This window comes from Vulpes vulpes, chromosome 2 (assembly GCF_048418805.1).
Source record: "Vulpes vulpes isolate BD-2025 chromosome 2, VulVul3, whole genome shotgun sequence".
Taxonomy (NCBI): Eukaryota; Metazoa; Chordata; class Mammalia; order Carnivora; family Canidae; genus Vulpes; species Vulpes vulpes.
The window spans coordinates 23,274,198-23,296,419 of NC_132781.1; the positions used below are offsets into that span (position 1 = coordinate 23,274,198).

Here is a 22,222-nt window from a genome sequence, read left to right on the forward strand (position 1 = left end):
ACTCCATCCTGGATCCTGGCATCAGATGCTGAACCACTGAGCCACCTAGGCATCCCTATCCCATTATTATTGTTAATTATTAATAACATTAATGATTACTATTATTTCTATGAGATCATACCCTAAAGAAATATCTTGGTCAACTTTGACTCCAGGACACGTGGCCTTTAAGAACTCAGTAATCCATTCACTCATTCATTTATCCACAGGTGTTGAGAAACTATCCTGCACCAGAATCGGTGCCAGGCATAAGGGACACGAAGGTGAACTAAAGTCTCTAGCACTATGGAACTCATTTAGATACAGACAAGTATACAGGCAATTTATAAAACAGTGATAAGTGCTGTAACATACTTATCCAAATTAACCTAAAAATATGATCTATCCTTCAAAAAAAAAAAACACAAAAAGGACTATTTCTGGAATGGACAAGTTGACGTTGAAAGTCACTTGGAGGGGATCCCTGAGTGGCTCAGCTGTTTAGCACCTGCCTTCAGCAGGGCATGATCTTGGAGTCCCAGGATCGAGTCCCACATTGAGCTCCCTGCATGGAGCCTGCTTCTCCCTCTGCCTGTGTCTCTGCCTCTCTCTCTCTCTATCATGAATAAATAAAATCTTTTTAAAAAATTAAAAAAAAAAGTCACTTGGAAAAACAAAAGTGTAAGAAGGGCCAGGAAATTCTAGAAAATAAAAGAGCAGTGAAGAAGAAGTAGTTTACCAGTCATTAAAAGGAAGTTATAATAATGAGGTCAGTTTGGTAACAGCATATGAATAGATGGACTAATGAAGTGAAATGGAGAGTCCAGAAACAAACTCAGATACAAATGGAAATATAAAAATAAATAAATAAATAAATAAATAAATATTAAAAAATGGTAATATACTATATAATAAATATATAATAAAGGGATATTTCGCAACAGTGGGGGGAATATAAGATTATTCTGTAAAATGTTGAGGCAAATGTGTAGCCAACTGGAAAGACAATATGCAAAAATAAATTATAAATGGATCAAAGACTCAAATATAAATATTCAATATATAATTGTAAAGGAACATGAGATAAAAGAGCTCTGAGGAGGATATAAGGATAGTGGGAGACTTTTTTTTACTTTATTGTCTTTTGCATCTTTTAAAATATATTTAAAATGTATTACCTATTTAAAAAATGTTAAGAGTGCTTGGCCAGGGAAATAAAAGTTAGGAGAGCGAATAAGGGGTAGGAAGTCTTATGAGGCTGGAGAGGTAAGATGAGTCAGGTCATGAAGGGCTTAGATACGTTTAAAGTGTGGTCTTTGGGACGCCTGGGTGGCTCAGTGGTTGAGTGTCTTGCCTTTGGCTCAGGGCATGATCCTGGAGACCTGGGATCAAGTCCCATATCGGGCTCCCTGCATGGAGCCTGCTTCTCCTCTCTCTGCCTGTGTCTCTGCCTTTCTCAGTGTGTCTCTCATGAATAAATAAATAAAATCTAAAAAAAAAAAATAAAGTGTGGTCTTTATAGTATGGATAATGGGGAATTATTAAAGGTTTCAGAGCATGGGGATGGATACATCAGCTTCGCACTTTAGAGAGATCACTCTTAGCTATAAAGGAGAGTATAGATGGGTAAGGATACAACTGAAAGTGGGGAAATAAGACTTCTCTCAGAAGAGGGATGATGGGGCCTTAGGCTGGTGGTGAATGTGATAGAGAGGTGGACAGATGTGAGAGATACTTAGCAGTGAGGATCTTGTGAAGTGATTGGATGTTGGAGGTGAGGGAAAGGTCTTGAATGATGTCCAGATGGAGAAGTGGTGGTAATGAGAGAAAAGAGCCAGACTGGGGTAATGGGGATAGGTTAGATAAGGAGTTCAGTTTCCAACTGGATATGTCTAACAGCCAGGTTTAAAACCCTGGAGCTTGAAAGAGAAATAGGACTGGACATAATGAATTTGGTATCCATCAATATACAGATCGTAAGTGAAGCCCTGTGAGTAGATGAGATCACTCAGGGAGAGCGTTCATTGTGAGAAGACTCAAGCCGGAACCTAGAGCAAGATGAAGAGGCAAAATGAAGTAGAAACAAAATGTTCCCTGAGAAGGGAGTAGGGAATAAAACAAAACCCTAGAGAGTGGTGCAGACAAGTCATGGGCAAAGTGTTTCAAAGAGGGGAGCGTTGTCCTCAATACCTTTCAAGGCTAGGGGAGGTCAAATGGGGATGCCATGTGGCTTTTGACTTAAATCGGGGCGGGGGGATTACTGAAGATTATGGGGGAAAAATAGTTAAGTGGAGGGTTGAGGTTAAGCAGAAGATGAAATGGAGGCACCTTGTCTCCTGAGTGGAGACAGCCCATTTAAAGTTTGGTTAATAAGACAGAGTGGAACAGCTGGGGGGAAAGACGTGGTTGTTTTCGTTTGTTTTCTTAAAGGGTCAATTGAGCGCATCTAAAAGGCTGGTGACATGGGGCCTGGCTGGCTCAGACAGTAGGGCTTGGCTCTTGATCTCAGGGTCCTGAATTCGAGCCCTACGTTTTGGGTAGAGATCCTAATGTGGGTGGGTCTCACCCAATAAAAAAATAATCAAAGTCTGGTGCAGGGGAGCTGATGGAATCTCCGCTGGATGCTTTCCACCTCACTCGGTAAACCAGGCCGGGACTCAGGGAGTTGACCCTGCGCGGAGGTCGGGGAGGAGTGCAGGTGCGGAATGCGTTTCTAAACGGCCGGTGTGTGGGCGTGCGTGCCGGGGGGGGGGGGCGAACCAGCCCAAACAGTAGCCGAGCCTCGCGAGGAGAAGCGGGGTGCAGCCTGTGGGGGGCGGGGTGAACGTCCTGGCACGCTGCCATGGCAACAGGACGGCGGGGCGGAGCCCCCTGTGAGTGGACCGGCGCGGTCTCAACGCAGCTTTCCCGAAACCGGATGAGGCGCCAGCAGAGGAGTCCAAAACGGGACCGCGGGCGCCGCGAGATCTGGGACCCAAACCACGAGACTGCCCGTGGCGCTACCCCCGCGCTGCGCGACAGAGTACTAAACGTCATCGTCGCGCGACGCCGACGCAGTAATACGACGCCCTCCCGGAAGTGGGCTCTAGATCGGGCAGTAAAAGTGGCAGCCGGAGGCCTCCGAAATCCGGGGAGGTCGCAGCTGATCTCTTTCTCTACGTTTCCTCTCGATTCCGCCTGAGTCCTCCAGGTTCGCGGCGAGAGAGGAAACTTCGCCGCCGTAATGGGGGGCGGAGATCTGGTAAGTGAGCGAGGCCTGGGCGGGGGAGGACGGAGCCGGAGATTGACCGGGGATGGGGACGGAAATTGGAGGGTGTGGGAGTGGGTGACCACGGCTTTCGAGAGAAGGGAGCCGTAGCCTTGGAGAAGGGACCGGTCTCTGTGGCCATGGAGGGACCGGGCGGAGACTTGGAAGGTGTGCGAAGCGTGTCGCCAGCGGTGCCGGCTGATGTTTGTGTGTTTGTTGGGGGAGGGGAGGGACCCTTACGCCTGGAAATTCTGGGAAGGGCCAGGAGGGGGTGGTGGTGCTGGAACCATGCCTCGGAAAGGAGACAGATACCGAGTCGAGCAGGCTTTATTTTGTGCATCTTGGGACACTTCTCTCTTCCTCAGCTGGGAGTTGAGCCTTGTTTTGGGCTGTAGTGGGAGTGGTCGTGCTGCCCCATTCTCTAAGCCCTTGAGCCATTTCTATTTCAAACCTGAAGAACTCTTCTACATGTCCACTTTTCTGTCTCCACTTCTCCTTCAATGCTGCATTCTGATTTGTAGTGACAGTTTTCTTCTTAATTTATAGCACTTAGTATAAGTCATGTGGCAATTTCTCTTGAACTGTATAGTTCATTTGTAGTGTGCTGAAGCCCTCCGTAGGGCAGAGGACCCACAGGAGCATGGTGCAAGATCGGAAAGATGCTAACCTGTTTAAAGTGTCCCTGATTGAATCAGCACATAGATCGAGTTAGCCACCTATCCAGTATCTATATTAGAGTTTGTCAGGGGTTGTTGATTAGAATGCTTTCCAAGACTCCAAGATTCATGTAATGTAGTGTATTCTTCAGGTAACTGCATTAAGAGACAGGAAAGCTCTAATTCAGGTTTCTCAGCCTTGGCACTATTGACATTTTGGGTTGGATACTTCTTTGTTTTGCCTTGTGTGTGGTTGTGTGGGTGGTGGTCCTATGCATTGTAGGATGTTTAGTAGCATCCTTGGCCTCTAGCCGTTGGATGCCAGTAGCACTCTTCTCCTCTGATTGGGACAACCAAAATTGTCTCTGGACATTTACCCTAGGGGGCAAAATCACCCATATTGAAGGAGGGAGAGAAAGACCATAGGATAGGACAGGAATGGGGTCGGGGTAGGGGACTGAGCAACCCGATGAAGGGAAAAGAAGGACAAGGCAGAAAAGAGAAAGGAAAGAAAAGAGCCATCATTAACTGAATACCTTCTACATGCCAGGTACCTTGTGTAGGTTTTCTCATTAGGCCTCTTAACTGGTCTCCTGGTCCTCAATCTCTGCCCTCTCCAGTTCATTCTAAACACAATAGCTAGGGGACGCCTGGGTGGCTTAGCAGTTAAGCGCCTGCCCAGGTGTGATCCTGGAGTCCTGAGATCGAGTCCCACATCAGGCTCCCTGCATGGAGCCTGCTTCTCTCTCTGCCTGTGTCTCTGCCTCTCTCACTCTGTGTCTCTCATGAATAAATAAATACAATCTTAAAAAAAAAAACACAATAGCTAGTCATGCCTGTCACCTGCATATTACTGTTTAGTGTTTCTTCTTGTCCACAGGAGAAAGCCCACCCTTTAACATGGTTTCAAAGGCCCTTATTCTTTTCCTTTCTTTTTTTTTTTTTTTAAAGATTTTATTTATTTATTCATGGAAGACACAGAGAGAGAGAGAGGCAGAGACACAGGCAGAGGGAGAAGCAGGCTCCATGCAGGGAGCCCGGCGCGGGACTCAATCCCGGGTCTCCAGGATCACGCCCTGGGCTGCAAGCGGCGCTGAACCGCTGAGCCACCCAGGCTGCCTTCTTTTCCTTTCTTAGTTGTCTTGGACCCTCCTCATCATTGTCTTGCATGCTATCTTTAGCCACATGGAATCATTTGTGCTATGTTCTTTCTCCCCACTGAGCCTGCAGTTGTGTGTGCTGTTCCCTCTGGAAATCTACCCCTGCTCCTCCTTGCTTCCTGCATCACTAGACTAAATTGTAATTGTCATTAGAGGTCACTTCTTCTCCCCTTCCCTGGTTGGAAGCTGAAATAAAGCAGTGGCTTGTGGGGAGGAGGGAGAGGAGAAGCATTTTTGAGGTACTTCAGTGGTGCAGCATGAAGGAAAGATCAGAACTAAGGGGAGATTCCCAGGAAGGAAGACTGAAAGAGGTACTTGGTGGGGTCATAAACTATGCAAGGTTAAGGCTAGTCAACTGGACTCCAGGAGAAGAAGATTGTGTTCATAAAAACGATTGTCCCCTGCTAAACACATTTGAGTTCTTTTGCCTTTCAGAGTTTACCTTCCCACCTCTCTGCTCATTCGTGAAGTCTGATCCATAAGCATTTCAAGCTAAAAGTGTTCAAAGGAATCCAGAAAAGGCCTGGTCTATCCTGAAGCTTTACATACTTGAACAAAACCCCCATACGTGCAAGAGATAATTGGGTGCCATTCTTGCCATTATGAAGGACATCTTGCCCTTAGATGTCTGCTTTGGCCCAAGTGGAATATGGGGAGGGGGGCCCACCCTCACCCCCTGCATTGTTTTCTCCCTCCTTTCATTCACAGAATCTGAAGAAGAGCTGGCACCCACAGACCCTCCGCAATGTGGAAAAGGTGTGGAAGGCTGAGCAGAAGCATGAGGCTGAGCGTAAGAAGATTGAGGAGCTACAGCGGGAGCTGCGGGAGGAGAGGGCCCGGGAAGAGATGCAGCGCTATGCTGAGGATGTCGGGGCTGTCAAGTGAGTAAGAAGCTGAGGCCGCAGCGGGGCAGTGGGTCTGTGGCTGTCTTGGTACATAGGGCACCATGAGGCTGGCCTGCCACTGCATCATCCACTTGCTATAGAACTGCTGGCTAAGAGCATGGGTTTTGGAGTCAGTCTGACCCAGTCTCTAAGGCTGGCTTTGTGTGTCCTAGCTTAACGGTGTAGCTGGGAGCTAGTTGGGGGCGGGGCTCAGTTACCTCTAGAACTGGGGGAGTGAGAGTACCCAATTCCCAAGGTGTGGGGAGGATCAGATGAGATAATATGTAAAGAAAGGGCTTAGGGTAGGCCTAGCTCATGGTAGGTGATCGACAAATAAGCATGCCATGCCTCTCCACTGCTTCTCAGTGTGTGTCTCAGCCTCAGTCCTCCTTTTGTTTGTTTATGTATTGCAGACTCATTTTAAGTGGCAGTGAGGTCTCATGGAAGCAAGTGGGTGGTGTCTGTCAGTAAAAGTTGTGACTGTGGACAGTCCCACTCAGTTTCACCCGGCTTTAATTTCCTCGTATATAATAATAGGATAGGAGTAGCAGATACTCGTTAATGTATCCATCTCATAAAATGAGGCAGGAGCAAATGTATTCTGAGAAAAATAAAAGGCATAAAATGTACAGTGTATTCTTAAGTTTAGTGAAAACAGCCCATAGACTAAAATTGAGTAATCTGTACTGTCATTCTCCTGTTCATGTCCTTGTGAGCAAGTCCCTGGAGTGGTGTATGGCATACTCTCCCCATTGGATATCTAGGGCTTTTCCTTAATACTTCATGTCAAGAGGATCTGTGACTTGCAGTGTAGTGTGTCTGTGTCAAACTTCTACATGGTAATGCCGTTATGGAACTTAGGCATGGTGACAGTCATATTCTTTCAGGATATTGGATTGGGAAGAAGGCCATTCTGACTCAAGTGTGAAACTTGGAATGTTTTAAAATAATGTTTTAGAATTTTTAAGTAGAATAAAATGTATTTATGACCATAATACATCAAATGAGATAAGGGAATGAACTTTTATGGTTTTTTATCCATAGACATACATTAAGTTATTTTACTTTATATAGTTTATGTGAATTATTTACTTTACAGTTTTTAAAATGTGGGTTTTTTTTTTTTTTCTTTTTTTTAAAGTAAACTCTGCTCCATCGTGGGACTCAAACTCACAACTCTAAGATCAGGAATTGCTTTCTCTAGCCAGGCACCTACATTATAATTTTGTGTAAATACATTTCACACATTCAGATTAATTCCTGAGCACCTTATAAGGTGCACACACATGGTTCTATGGGAAACTTTAGATTTTGTGAACCCTTGATTTTAAAACAGATACCAATTTTAGATTCAATACTCATTAGTCAGGAATTTGCTTTCCCACTAACCAAAAGTAAAAGATTATTTTGGAAAAAAATTTTTTAAAGATTTTATTTTAATATAATCTCTACACCCAACATGGGGGTCAAACTCACAGACCCCAAGATCAAGAGTCACATGCTCTTCTGACCGAGCCAGCCAGGTACAAAGCACCCTTTGAAATTCTTATTCAGCAAAGCATTATACATCATATGCCTAATGTATCAGAAATTTGGGCTTTGCAGAATCTAGGTAATGAGGTGGGAGTATAGTTGAACAGCTCCAGAGCAGGGAGCTCAATGTTTATCCATTGCTGATCCTCATGCCTGCTTATCTGTTGTGAATAGGAGGAAGTTGATTGATTGATTGATTGATTGATTTCCCCCTCATATATCCTCCAACTTTATAAAACACAAATGTTAGCATGTATGTCCTTTCTTTTGGTCTTTACTTGCAAATGTATTTAATCATTTGCTTGTCTGTCTCATGGCTTTGTATAGCTGTTTGCACAGTGGCATGGTTTTAATTTATCCTATAAAATGCCAGTAAGAACTTTTTACTATGTAGTGATTAACTTCCATGGGTCAAATAATCTTTCCTGTGTTTGTAATGCATCTCTCTGAACAATTAGAAACCTTAATCCACATATTATCCTGGATGTCCAAATCTTTCTTTTGCAATAGAGTGTTGCTATAGGGTTTACTGATAATGCTAGGAAATTATGTGTTCTATAAAGTGGTCTATACCAGTGTTTCTCAATCTTTTCACTTAGAGTGTTCTTGGAAGATTTTATTTTATTTTTTTAAAACAGGCTTTTTTTTTAAGATTTTTTTTTTTTTTAAGATTTTATTTATTTATCACGAGAGACACACACAGAGAGAGAGGCAGAGACACAGGCAGAGGGCAGCCCGGGTGGCTCAGCAGTTTAGCGCCGCCTTCAGCCTGGGGCCTGATTCTGGAGACCCGCGATCAAGTCCCACATCAGGCTCAAGTCCCACATCGGGCTCCCTGCATGGGGCCTGCTTCTCCCTCTGCCTGTGTCTCTGCCTCTCTCTCTCTGTGTCTCTCATGAATAAATAAAATGAGTAAAATCTTTAAAAAAAAAAAAAAAAGAGAGAGAGACACAGGCAGAGGGAGGAGCAGGCTCCATGCAGGGAGCCCAACGTGGGACTCTATCCTGGGTCTCCAGGATCACACCCTGGGCTGAAGGCAGGCGCCAAACCGCTAAGCCACCCAGATGTCCTTAATTGTTACATAATCTTAAGCAAAAATATATACACAAATGTTAAAGAAGCATATTCAAAAAGTGTTGAATTTGATGTTACAGTTGATGCTGTTTTGATGAAACTACTTTGCTGCTTTCAGTGTGAATGATATGTTGGCTGCTTTAACACATGCACTTGTGAATTCAGCATGCCTTTACTGTCTGTTATGTGAGGGTTCCATTTTCCCACCACTTTTTTCTCTCAGAACCACCGGGCAGTATTCGTTTGGCAAATACTGGACATACTTGGCCCCTCTCTTTTGGCTTGAAAGTATAATTTACTTATTTGGTTATCTCTGATCTTTTCTCCTTATCTTCTCAAGTGTAGAATTAGTGCATGCTTGTGCACATGTCACCATACACACCAAAACACACTTCACACAACTGCATATGTGGTCATTGAAATTGTTCTTGAGGGATCCCTGGGTGGCGCAGCGGTTTGGCGCCTGCCTTTGGCCCAGGGCGCGATCCTGGAGACCGGGATCGAATCCCACGTCAGGCTCCCGGTGCATGGAGCCTGCTTCTCCCTCTGCCTATGTCTCTGCCTCTCTCTCTCTCTCTCTCTGTATGACTACATAAATAAATAATAAAAAAAAAAATTAAAAAAAAAAAAAACTATTGAAATTGTTCTTGATAATGAGATGATCCAGAATCTATTGTTTCAGATTATCCTCAAAATGAAAGCATAATATAAAGGCTTTGTAAAGGAGGCTTAAGAGGCCCTGAGCAAATGTCCTGCCCCAGGTTGAGAGATACTCTTTCCACATAAATGGCTTAAGTGTGTGGAAACGATGTCTTCACTGAATGATGAGCCCCATGCCGACAAGCATCATTTCTTCTTGTGTGCCACATGGAGCCCAGTGTTTTAGCCCCTGCTAGATGCCTGGAGAATGAGTCTTGCTCTGACCAGCTGGAGTCCTCTACCTTGTGTTCAGGTTGTATGTGCAGGTCTTCCAAGAATCTACATTTCCTTTGATTGTATTTTTTGTCTTGAACTAGGAAAAAAGAAGAAAAATTGGATTGGATGTATCAGGGTCCTGGTGGGATGGTAAACCGTGATGAGTACTTGCTGGGGCGTCCCATTGACAAGTATGTTTTTGAGAAGATGGAGGAGAAGGAGGCAGGCTGTTCTTCGGAAACAGGACTACTCCCAGGCTCTATTTTTGCCCCTTCCGGTGCTAATTCCCTTCTTGACATGGCCAGCAAAATCCGGGAGGACCCACTCTTCATCATCAGGTACTGATAACAGGGTGGGAAGGGTTGTTGTTGTTGTTGCTGTTGTTTCATAGTTGGTTTCCTCTTGGCTTTTGTCTGCCCTGTAAAAGGATTTGTTTCCATTTGGGCTCCCTGATGTTGGGAAGGAGGATCCATCAAGTGTGTATTATCTAGGCCATGTGATAGGACTATGGCAAGTGGACCAGACCAGACCAGATTATTCATTTGCCTTTGACCATTGAACAAAAATAGGAGTTAAAAGCAAGGTGAGAAAGGCTGGCAGCTTCTTGGAAATGTGAGGATATGTATAGAGTGGGGTAGGTCAGTGAGCAGTCCTTCTGCCTCCCCCAACCCCTCTTTTTTTTTGTATAGCAGAACCTTTTAAAAAGAAACCTTAGAATCTTCCTTGAAACCCTAATATATACTATATCAAAGTAGAGTTGCATTTTGAGTGCCAACTCATGCTGTGTATACTAATTTTTTTGGTTTAATTTGTAGCATTTTATTTCAGGTATATAAAATTGAACATCGAAAACATTTGTCATTTAGATTTCTAATTTTGAAAACAATTTTAAGGTTATTTACATAATAAAGACATTGCATAGGCGTATATAAAGGTACTCTGTGTGTGTGTGTGTGTGTGTGTGTGTGTATATGCAAATATTTCTCCCCCTTTTGTCAGCTTCTTAATCACCTTAGTCATGGTAAGATAAAACATAACAAAATCTACAGTCTTAACCACTTTTAAGTGTACAGTTCTGTGTACATTCACCCTGTTAGGCAACCATTAGCACCACCCATCTTTTTTTTTTTTTTAAGAATATATTTATTTATTCATGAGAGATACACAGGGAGAAGCAGACTCCCTGCAGGAAGCCTGATGCAGTACTCAATCCTGGAACCCTGGGACTGTGCCCTGGGCTGAAGGCAGATGCTCAATTGCTGAGCCACCCAGGTGTCCCAGCACCACCCATCTTTGGGAGTTTTTCACCTTGCAAAACTGAAATTCTTTAACCATGAAACATGAAATCCATGTTTCCCCCTCCCCCAGCCCCGGGGAGCCACCATTCCAGATTCTGTGTTCATAAGTTTGACAACTCTAGGAACCTCACGTAAGTGAAATTACAGAATAATTATCCTTTTGTGGCTTATTTAACTCAGCAGAAGGTCTTCATGGTTCATGTTGTAGCATGTATCAGAATTTCTTTCCTTTTTTTGTTTTTTATAGACTTTATTTACTTAGAGAGAGAGTGCACACATGCAGGGACAGGGACAGAGAGGGAGAGAAAACCTCAAGCAGACTCCCTGCTGAGTGAGGAACTGAGTGAGGGGCTCAGTACCACCACCCTGAGACTTGACCCAAGCCAAAATTGAGTGCAACAGATCGAGCCACCCAGGCACCCCTCCTTCCTTTTTAAGGCTAAATAATACTCCATTATATACATTCTGTTTGTCTCTTCATCTGTCAATGGACATTTGGGTTATTTTCACCTTTTGGCTATTGCAAATAATGCTGCTCTAAACACTGATGTGTTAATATATATATATTATAAACTTTTTTTAAACCTAGTTATATATAGCAAGCATCTTTCTGTATCACTAACTGCTTTTAGAATATTTTTTTTGTGTGTCTATATTGTGTGAATATACCGTAATTTATATGCTTTCTTACTGGGTCCCTAACTTGTTTCCAAATTTTAATTGTTATAATATGGACAGCTTTGTAGGGACCTTCCTTGATTATATCCTTACAGTAACAAATTGTTATGGAAGAATTTATATGATTAAAGAGTATGCAGGCTGTGATAAGTGTTGTCCAGTTTTCCATGAAGGCTGACCAGTTTACCCTTAGTAGCAATAAATGAGAGTAGGACTTTTTTATAATTTCCTCTTTTTTCTTTTATTTTAGGAAGAAAGAGGAGGAGAAAAAAAGAGAAGTGTTGAATAATCCTGTAAAAATGAAGAAAATCAAAGAATTGGTAAGCAATGCATCAAAGAGGGTCTTGTAACTACTTTACGTGAGAACTTCTCTCCATTCCCTCTTATGAGAGGGAAAACAGAATGGCTTTTAAATTTTGATGTTAAGAGACCTTCTGGTGATTTTATGCAATCTTCCTTGTCAAGCTTAATTAAGCTTGATTTCCTCTTATGTTGTTTGGTTGGAAAAGCACCATATGATGTCATTTGTTTTAGAAAAGAAGGAGTATGGGATGTGCCTGTGAAGTCCTGATCATACAGTGTGTTCAGGAGATCAGGTGTTATCAAGCCTCTAGGGCCCATTTATCATTCACGCGACAAGTCATGCGATTGTGTTTTGGATTAGTTGGTAAGGGAAACGTAAAATTGATCTTGCAGTCCCTGATTGCTTTCAGGGGAGTTGGCGTTCTTTTGACAGTTTGGAAATTCCTAGGCATTGGTTCTAGGGATGGTTTAAAATACCAGTTCCTAGCCCCAGCCACCAGAGATTCTGTTCAGTAGTCTAGGGGGTGTCTGTGCACTGCCGGGGTTAAGACTTGCCCCTCTTGTTGACAGGGAAGCTCTGATGGCATCTTGGACCCCTGTAGACCAACAGGTCCAGAGGCACAGAGTCAGGTAGTTTGTGTATAAACCAGGCCCTTCTGAGGGACTGACAGGATCTCAGTGATCCTATGTGGCTGTTTTCCTGTTCTGGCTGTTTTCTAGTTGCAAATGAGCCTGGAAAAAAAGGAGAAGAAGAAAAAGAAGGAAAAGAAAAAGAAGCACAAGAAACATAAGCACAGAAGCTCAAGTAGTGATGGTTGCAGTAGCGAGGATGAGCGCAGTCGGGGGAGGTGAGTGTGTGGAGGCGGGCCTCCCTCATTGACTCATTGACTCATTCATTCTCCAGATAGTCATGGATGCCCCGCTCTATGCTGGGAACTGCCAGGCACTGGGGTTGCAATGGTGAGCACTCATATGTGGGCTCACCATGTCCACAAAACTTGCCATCTAACACTAGAGTTCTTTGGAGGTCTTGGCATGGCTCTGGACAGAGCTGACCATAGCCTTGCAGGTCTTGGTGCAGACATCCTAGATGTGACTTTCATCTCTGCTTGTGACTCCTCCAAAGTGGAAGTGGATTTTATGTAGGCCTTTTTTTTTTTTTTTTTTTAAGTGCATTAATGGGCCCATCTGGGCCCATTCTGTGTGTCTTCTCTGTGGGAGCAGTGAGCATTGTCACTGCTGACTCACTCTCAGTCCCTGGAATAGCAGCACGAGGTGAGGAGGAGAATGTGTTCAGGCACTGAGGCTGAAAAGCGAGGCCCACGGGTTTTCACAGGAAAAACATGACTGTGCTGGTGCATCTTCCAGCAGAGAGAGTCCAAATAGAGAGCCACGCTCCTGAGTGATCATGGAAGTGGGAAAGGTCACGTTTGAAGCAGGAAGCACATTTCAGCACAAGAGACTTACCCTGGACTTTTATGTGTTACCTTTTTCAATGACTGTCTTTTAATCCCTTAGATCTCAAAAGAAGTTGGCAGATTCTTCCTCTGTGTTGTCTAAAGCCTCTGGATATGGCTTACAGGTAAGGATGTGAACTTCTCGGAGTGACTGTGGGCTATAGAACGTGTTAACTCAAGAGCGTTTTTGGACAGAAAGCATTTCTAGCAGCCAATCAGACATAAGGGGGAAGGGAAGTTTGGGCAGCCAGGGTGGGGGCTTCTGGGGAGCTGGCCTGTTCCTTATCCCAGAGTCTCTGACCGGGGCTGAGAGCCCTCTGAGCGCAGAGCCTAACCCAGCAGTGGGGCCTGTAGCCATTCTGTCTGGTCCTCTGCAGATAATTTACATGGAATGCAGGCATTTTAAGCTTCCAGATCGATGACTTTTGACAGATGGACATCCCTCTGGATTCCTTTTTTCCTTAGTAGGTTTAACCTTAGGCCTTGTTCTCCTTGCTCTGTCTCTTGGTCCTGCCCAGGCTGTGCTGAAGAGTCAACAGAGTGCAGGTGGCTGGTGGCGTTCGTTCTCTTAGGGGATTCTGCAGAGAACTTGGCTGCTAACTTTGAGTGGTTCTCTGTGGTAGCTGTGTGATAGGATCGGTACGCCTAGTTGGCTTCTTATCCTCAGTGCTTATTTCATTTCCTTGTATTGCTGCCTTTTCTCCTGAGCTGCAGATTTTCCTGTGAATACCTTTTCTTCTTTTCCTTGATGCTGCAGATCAGGGAACCCTGTCATAGGCAGGGAGTACAGAGTTCTTTAATGGCCAAGCAAAAGGGAATGCACGGGTTGAGGAATCATTCCAGGTCCAGAAGCTCCTCCCACTCACCCCCCAGACATGCCAACAAGAAGAGCACCAGGGAAGCAGGGTCCCGGGACCCAGGCAGAAGGTCACGGTCCCCGAGGCCAAGCAAACCGTGAGTGTGGGAATTCACTGGGAAATGGCCTGTAAATGCAGGGGCTGGTTACAGCAGATACTTGCTTTTACTGATGTCTGTTTGTTAATTTTTCCAAATGTGTTTGCTTTATTTCCTTTATATATTGTCCCCTCCCCACCTCAATGTAAAACTCAGGCTCCTAGAACTACATATTTAGATATGTGGAATCTTTGGAGGGAGTTCAATATCAAATCTTATATATCTTTATGTGTTTGTTTTTCTTTATTTTTTTTTTTTTAAGATTTTATTTATTTATTCATGAGAGACATAGAGAGAGAGAGAGAGAGAGGCAGAGACACAGGCAGAGGGAGAAGCAGGCTCCATGCAGGGAGCCTGACATGGGACTCGATCCTGGGTCTCCAGGATCAGGCCCTGGGCTGAAGGTGGCGCTAAACCGCTGAGCTACCCGGGCTGCCCGTGTTTGTTTTTCTTCCACTTCTGCCCTCTGTTCTCTTCAATCTGGATTATAATTCTAAGACTGTTAGCTTTTCTCCAGTTATTTGAGGGACATGATAAAAGCCCCTGTATTAAAAAGGCTTTTCTCCTCTCTGCCCTCTGTGTGTCTGTCACAGGCACAACTCTAAGGTAAACAGGAGAGAGAGAGGCCGAACTAAGAGCCCATCGCCCAGAAAAGAGGTCTACCAAAGGCGGCACGCTCCCGGATACACCAGGTGAGTCAGGAACCCCAAAGGTGAACTGCAGACTCCGCAGGCTTAAGTCCAGGAGTGGCTCAAACCGGGACAAGTGGAAAATCTACCTCACCTTTCCTTGCCAAAGCAGCTTTTTTTTTTTTTTTTCTTTTTTTTAATTTATATATTTGACAGAGAGAGAGAACACAAGCAGGGAGAGCAGCAGACAGAGGGAATGGGAGAAGCAGGCTCCCCACTGAGCAGGGAGTCCAATACGAGGCTTGATCCCAGGACCCCATGACCTGAGCCAAAGGCAGACGCTTAACCGACTGAGTCACCCAGGTGCCCCTAAAATGACTTTCTTAACAGCTATAAAGATAAAGCTTCTCTTTTGTAGTAAGATAGCTCAATTTATTTTATTTTATTATTTTTTTTTTTTTAAGATGCTCAATTTAAAGAGATTTTTGAGGTACCTGAGTGGCTCAGTTCGTTAAGCATCTGACTCTTAATTTTGTTTTTTTTTTTTTTTTTTTTAATTTTTATTTATTTATGATAGTCACAGAGAGAGAGAGAGAGAAAGGCAGAGACACAGGCAGAGGGAGAAGCAGGCTCCATGCACTGGGAGCCCGATGTGGGATTCGATCCCGAGTCTCCAGGATCGCGCCCTGGGCCAAAGGCAGGCGCCAAACCGCTGCGCCACCCAGGGATCCCTGACTCTTAATTTTGGCTCAGGTCATGGTCTCACAGTTACGAGATTGAGCCCCACCTAGGGTTCCATGCTCAGTGCAGAGTCTGCTTGAGATTTTCTCTCTCTCTCTCTTTGCTCCTCTCCCCACTCGTATATCTCTTATTCTCTCTCAAAATAAATAAATGAAATTCAAAACAAAAAAAAACAGGGATGACTGGGTGGCTCAGTGGTTGAGCATCAGCCTTTGGCTCAGGGCATGATCCTGGGGACCTGGAATTGAGTCCCACATCGGTCTCTCTGCATGGAGCCTGCTTCTCCCTCTGCCTCTGTCTCTGCCTCTCTCTGTGTGTCTCTCATAAATAAATAAATAAAATGTTTGGATCCCTGGGTGGCTCAGCGTTTAGTGCCTGCCTTTGGCTCAGGGTGTGATCCTGGAGTCCTGGGATTGAATCCCACATCAGGCTTCCTGCATGGAGCCTGCTTCTCCCTCTGCCTGTCTCTCTCTCTCTCTCTCTCTCTCTCTCTCTCTGTCTCTAATGAATAAAAAACAAAACAAAACAAAACAAAAACCCACTTTAAATAAATAAATAAAATGTTTCTTAAAAATTTGGAAAAAAAAATGTTTACGGGATGACTTTTTCTTTTTTCTTTTTAAGATTTATTTATTTAGAGACACAGAAAGAGAGGCAGAGACAGAGGCAGAGGGAGAAGCCGGCTCCATGCAGGGAGCCCGATATGGGACTTGATCCTGGAACTCCGGGATCATGCCCTGAGCCAAAAGCAGACGCTCAACCACTGAGCCACCAAGGCATCCCAAGACTATTTTTTCTTGTAAAATTTTTTGGGGGTCTTGTGAGATTCCCATTTAATTAAATATTTTTCATTGCTTTCGAAATTTCAAAAGTTCTTATAGGCAACATAGCCCTTTTATAATTTTTTAAAAAGATTTTACTTTTTTTAGAGAGAGATGTATTTTAGAAAGATTTACTTATTTTAGAGAAAGAGTGAGGGAAGGGTCATAGGGAGAGCATCTCAAACAGACTCCCCACTGAGCTCTGAGTGCAGAGCCCCTGAAGCTGATCCCTTGACCCTGAGGTTGTGATCTGAGTCAAAACCAAGAATCAGGCACTTAATGGACTGGGCCACCCAGGCACCCCCTCGCTAATTTCCAAGAGCTCTTTTACATTCTGATTGTTCCATTTTAAAAATCTTTCTCTTTTCATCAATGTAATATCTTTCATTATCTCTGAGTGAGATTTTTAATTGTAAACTTTAAAAAATTGTTTAAAAAAAGATTTTATTTATTTATTCATGAGACACACACACACACACACACACACAGAGAGGCAGAGGCACAGGCAGAGGGAGAAGCAGGCTCCATGCAGGGAGCCTGACGTGGGACTCAATTCCGGGTCTCCAGGATCCCGCCCTGGCCGAAGGCGGCGCTAAACCGCTGAGCCACCAGGGTTGCCCCCCAAAAAAATTTTCTGTAGAAGGAAAAAACCCTCTGGTTGCCTGACTGATGGCTCTAACTGGCTGCTGACATCTTGGGAGACATTATTTTCACCCCTGGTGGCCCTGCCAGTTTTCTTTACTGTGCCTGATGCACCTGTAACTTCTGAGTTCTTGTCTGGCTTAGTTCTTCAGAAACTACCAAAACGGTCTCTTTTGGATGGTCTCCTGTTGATGTTTGGAAGAACAATCACTGGCTTCCCCAACTTAGGCATGAGGACTTGGGGTGTCTTAATTGCTTCTCATACAGACTTTAAATCATTCCCTTTGTTTATAGCTTTACCACCATCCTCCACTTGGTGCCTGCAGTCTCTGAGCCTTCCCTGGATTTTGCTTCTGATTAGTGTCTGGCACTTCACAGGATTGAGTTTTCTTTAGTCTGTGAAAACTAGTTACGACTCCTTCATCCACTTCCATCTTCCAACAGTTTTTAGACATCTCTTACCCAATGTCCTCTCCTCTCCCATTCTCTTTGTGGTTTTGTATATTTTATTTAGTGGGAGTTTTGAAGCGGATCATTGTCATTTCACTATAGACAACTAAATGTCAAGTTTTAGTGTTTTAAGTTTCTGTCTCAAAATTGGGCTCCACTCCCTTATGAGACTCCACCAATTATTTTTCCTCTTTTTTTTTTTTTTTTAAAGATTTTATTTATTTGAGAGGGGGTGAGAGCATGAGCAGTGGGGGGTGGGAGGGGTTGCAGAGGGAGAGAGAGAAGCAGGCTCCCCACTGAGCAGGGCCATGGGCCAGGATCCTGGGATCATAATCTGAGCCAAAGACAGACGTTTAACTGAGCCACCCAGGTGCCCCAATTATTTTCCTCTTAAAGGGTGATATTTTACATGGGTATATCACACCCATTTGAGAAACAATGGATTTGGATTTCTAACCTTGTTAAATGGTGATTGAACTGGTTCGTTACCTCCTCTTCTTGCTCTGACTTCATTTGCAGTGAGTGCCAGGAAAGAAGACCTAGCTATTACTCTCTGAGGTTAACTTGAATTGACCTGAATTCTTCAGACATCTGGCTTCTAGCTTATTCCTAAAGTGGTATACTCCTGGGCTATGTCCATGAATTTCCAAGCATTTCCAGCGAGGGGATGGTAGAGGTCCACAGTCACATGACTAACTTAGTCCTGTGTTCTTCAATAAGTCAGTGAACAAACAATTGGAATATTTTGAATTTAATGTTTAGAATAATCACTCCAGAGATTATTGAGAGTATGAAATCCTTTACTACAAGTGTTTGGAATTTGGATGAAACCACCTGCCCAAGATATTAGGAAGGAAGGAACCTCATGCCGAGTGTGGCTCTGGGTTGGGCATTTCCATAGAAAGAGCTGGGTGAATGGAGAACATGGGTCCTACCTGATTTCTGTTCTCCCTATAGTGTTTATTTTTTTGCTGGGAGAGAAGCAGACCTGATATGATGGTTTTTGTGTTCAACAGAAAGCTCTCATCAGAGGAACTAGAGCGGAAACGTCAAGAGATGATGGAAAATGCCAAGTGGCGGGAGGAAGAGAGGCTGAACATCCTCAAGAGGCATGCTAAGGATGATGAATGGGAGCAGAGGCTGGAGAAGCTGGACTCCCGGGATGGGAAGTTTATTCAGTGAGTGCATCTTCTTGCTGCCTAACAGCTTTCATGGCTGTGGACCCAAGGAGGCAGCTAGGCAGCTGATCCATTCATTGTGTCCTGGTGTTTCTGTGTCTGTGCGGTGAGAACGGGGACATCGGCCTCCAAGCTAACCTTTGTTATTACTCCCAGCATCTAGCCAGACATTGGGATATTTCTCATTTGAAGGGAGGAGCAGTGAAGTGTTATTTTCATTGAATCTCCTTGATTTTTATTTAAATAAGAACTCATGGCTCCGGAGGCTTTTTTCCAATGAGGCTTTACTTGCTTTCCAAAACAGATAACTTTTCCCTGATGGATATTGCTTTAAAAATTGAGTTCCTGGGACGCCTGGGTAGCTCAGCAGTTGAGCTGTATGCCTTTGGCCCGGGGTGTGATCCTGGAGTCCCGGGATTGAGTCCCACATCGGGCTCCCTGCATGGAGCCTGCTTCTCTCTGCCTGTGTCTCTGCCTCTCTCTCTCTCTCTCTGTGTCTCTCATGAATAAATAGATAAAAATCTTTAAAAAATAAAGTAAAATTGAGTTCCAGATGGGAATCCACTCAAAAATTACCTACATGGGTTTAAAAGAGCTTGGGTTTCTAGATCTGTTTTATGGCAACCTGTTTCTTCTAATTCTGCCAGATAGTTGACCAGTTGACAAGTATTTGTTACTCCTATTATTTTCCTATCTTCTCTTCCTAGCCGCATGAAGCTGGAGAGTGCATCTACTTCCTCTCTGGAAGATCGGGTGAAACGGAACATCTACTCTCTACAGAGAACCTCAATAGCTCTGGAGAAGAACTTTATGAAAAGATGAAAATTATTCCCTCTCCTGCTGGTTTTCCTGAATTTTCCAGGGAGGCTGCTGATCCCTTAAAAATTCTCTTTATAAGAGTTCAAGTGACTTCTTCCATAGTTGGCAAACCACCACTGTTCAAAGTGACTCTCCCTCCAGTGATTCCTGAAACAGCTTCCTTCCTTTGAGAACCAGTGTGACTCGTTTTATGGGACCCTCAGTAACTTTTGCTGAGTGCCAAGTAGGTTTTAACAGGTGGGCAACTGTGTGCCTTGGTGTAGACCGTACCTTTCAGAAGCCTCTCTCTGGAGTTGGCCAGATAGATTGTGCTTAGTGGGGTAAATGGACATCTACTTGATTTAGTAGATAATGTATATCAGCTTAGGGCAGAGACAAGGGGGGTGACAAATAATCTGGACAAGGAAACAATACAAAAAAGCACTAAATGAGCTGTTGAACTATTTGGACTATCTTTTGAACTGTAAAAGTGTAGTGTGTATGTGTATATAAATGTATGATTTTTACATGCTTTTTAAAAAGTTAGCTTCGTGAGAACATCTTGTTTGGTAAGTGACTTTACCTATATCATGGAACCATATTGTATCTTGTTACTGAGTAATTATAGTAAGGCAGATCAACTATTTTTCCCCTCTGGGTCTGGCTAGTTTAGGAGAAGCTTGGGTTTGTAGATAGGATCCAGGGTTACCTATCCTTTTAACCCTGCTTACAGTCTCCCATGTGGGTAGTGCAGTGGTGAAGTCAAATGATTTAGGAGTCAGGACCAAATTACTTGTGTGCTCCCACCCTGGCACTTAAAATGGAAGCAGTTTATTTCATGGCTTCCTTTTTATCATGTAACAATCTTATTCTAATTCTAGATTTTCAGGAGTTTGCTACTATTTTTTTAGTCAGGTATAAAAAACAAACCAGAACAAAAACAAAGACCTAAAACTTGTGGGACCAGTCTCCTAATTTTACGCCTTTCCCTTTACTGTTTTACCAGAAGCCTCAATTGACCCATGAACTCCTAGGCCTTCTTGACCCACACATTAGACGGGTTAGTTCCTTGTTCTGCTAATCCCTAATTCTGCTTAAAACGAATTTGGATTTATATTTTTGCGCACTCAGGATGCCAGGCACTGTAATACTTAAAACCCAGTCTTTCCCCAGAGAGAAAGAAAGTAACATACACTTGTTATTCATTTAATCACCTCATCCTGCTTCTCTATGCTAATTATGTCTTTTATTTTATTACTTGGTAATAAAGGCTACATTTATTTTTGTAAGTGTTTAAAGAGCAACCATGCGCTGAGTACCGAATTTACAAACAATTCCTGTACAGAACAATACTGACCCCTAATTTATGTGGCATGTATGGAGATCCTTCGTCCGAGAGGAATTATGTAACAAAGCGTGGGCAGTTTACTCAAAAGATGTCATGAAGTGAACCAGAGAATAAGACGATTACGATGCTCTGCTGTAGAATAGGTGTCTGAAGGTGCCGCCGGTCTCTGAACTCGACGCTTTGGAGGGAGGGGGCCGAGCGGCCGGTGGGTGGGTGCGGGACCCATTCATAAATCCCAGGGCTCCCGGCCCGCGGCTGTCATTGGCCCCGGGGGAAAGGGGCGTGACCTGCGGCTGGAGTGCGCGCCAGGTCCTGGGGAGTGGGAAGATCCACGCACGGGTGGAGCGAGGGGGCGTTCCTTGGCTCTCCCGGCTGGACTTCCTTTTCCCCCTGCTGTGTTCCGCCTCTCTCCCCCGGGGTGGGATGGTACGTCCCACCCTCCTCGCATTCCCGCCCCTCCTCCCCTACGGAGCTGTGGCGCCGCCGCCATCTTGGCACGTCAGGTTGAGGGAAAGAGCCAAGTCTGGGCTTTGGCGGGGGGGAGGGGGAACCCGGACAGGAGGACTCTCCCGTGGTAGACAGCGACCCTAGCCCCAGCCCTTCTCCCCTCCCCGTTGCGGTGCGGGGCTCTGAGGCGTCTCCAGGCCAGCCTGGTTTCTGTCAGGCCCGGGGAGGAGGGCCGGGCGGGGCGGCCGCTGCCTCCCCGGGGCGGGCGCTACCACTCGGGCGGGGAGAAGCGAGCCTAGTGACGGCGGGGCGGTGGCGGCAGCGCCCGGGGGCGGGGCGGGGCGGGGCGTGGGGGCGGGGCGCGGGGCGGACGAAACCACCGGGGCGGGGTGGGGAGGTAACGGGACGGGCGCGACCATGGCGCGGTGAGGGAGCGGGGGTGGGGATCGGTCCCGGGGAGGCCTGGGGCCGCTGGCTTGTGCGCCGTCTCGGCCGCCCCCCCTTTCGCCGCCACCGCCGCCGCCGCCGCCGCCGCCGCCGCCGCCCCGGGCATGTCGTCCAACTGCACCAGCACCACGGCGGTGGCGGTGGCGCCGCTCAGCGCCAGCAAGACCAAGACCAAGAAGAAGCATTTCGTGTGCCAGAAAGTGAAGCTATTCCGGGCCAGCGAGCCGATCCTCAGCGTCCTGATGTGGGGGGTGAACCACACGGTAACCAGCTCCCCCGCGCGCGCCCCTCGGAGCGCGGTCCCGCGCGCTCCCACGCCCCCCGCAGGCCCGGCCGTCGCCCCGCGGGCCCTGACGCGGACGCCCGCAGCCCCTCGCCCAGCCGCTTGCACGCCCACCCCGCCCTTGCACACCGTCCCGGCCGGGTGTGCACTCCCGCGCGCCACGCGAGGCCTGGTGTCTCCGACGGTGGTATGCCGTCGCCCCCTCCCTTCCTTCCAGCCCCTCCAGCTTCCTGCGTCTGGCTTGCTCGCTACGGGCAGTCCCTGGAGCGCAGGGGGAAGGCCTGGGTGCGGCGGAGCCGC

At 45.5% G+C, this 22,222-nt stretch overlaps 2 protein-coding genes across 2 annotated transcripts in view; both read left to right on the plus strand.

Moving 5' to 3' along the window:
* Nucleotides 1-2,883: 2,883 nt before the first annotated feature.
* On the plus strand, nucleotides 2,884-20,686 carry CWC25 (CWC25 spliceosome associated protein homolog). Its single transcript, XM_025995790.2, has 10 exons — nucleotides 2,884-3,220; nucleotides 5,751-5,923; nucleotides 9,550-9,786; nucleotides 11,675-11,744; nucleotides 12,448-12,575; nucleotides 13,246-13,309; nucleotides 13,942-14,138; nucleotides 14,732-14,830; nucleotides 18,438-18,599; nucleotides 19,307-20,686. The coding sequence occupies exons 1-10, from the start codon at nucleotides 3,203-3,205 to the stop codon at nucleotides 19,419-19,421; spliced, it is 1,263 nt and encodes a 420-aa protein (XP_025851575.1). The 5' UTR covers nucleotides 2,884-3,202; the 3' UTR covers nucleotides 19,422-20,686.
* Nucleotides 20,687-21,259: 573 nt separating this feature from the next.
* The window catches only part of PIP4K2B (phosphatidylinositol-5-phosphate 4-kinase type 2 beta), a 28,805-nt gene continuing 27,842 nt past the window's right edge, over nucleotides 21,260-22,222 (plus strand). The window contains exon 1 of the mRNA XM_025995791.2: nucleotides 21,260-21,902. Coding sequence (XP_025851576.1) covers nucleotides 21,744-21,902 — 159 coding nt within the window. The 5' untranslated portion in view covers nucleotides 21,260-21,743. The remainder of the gene's footprint in view (nucleotides 21,903-22,222) is intronic.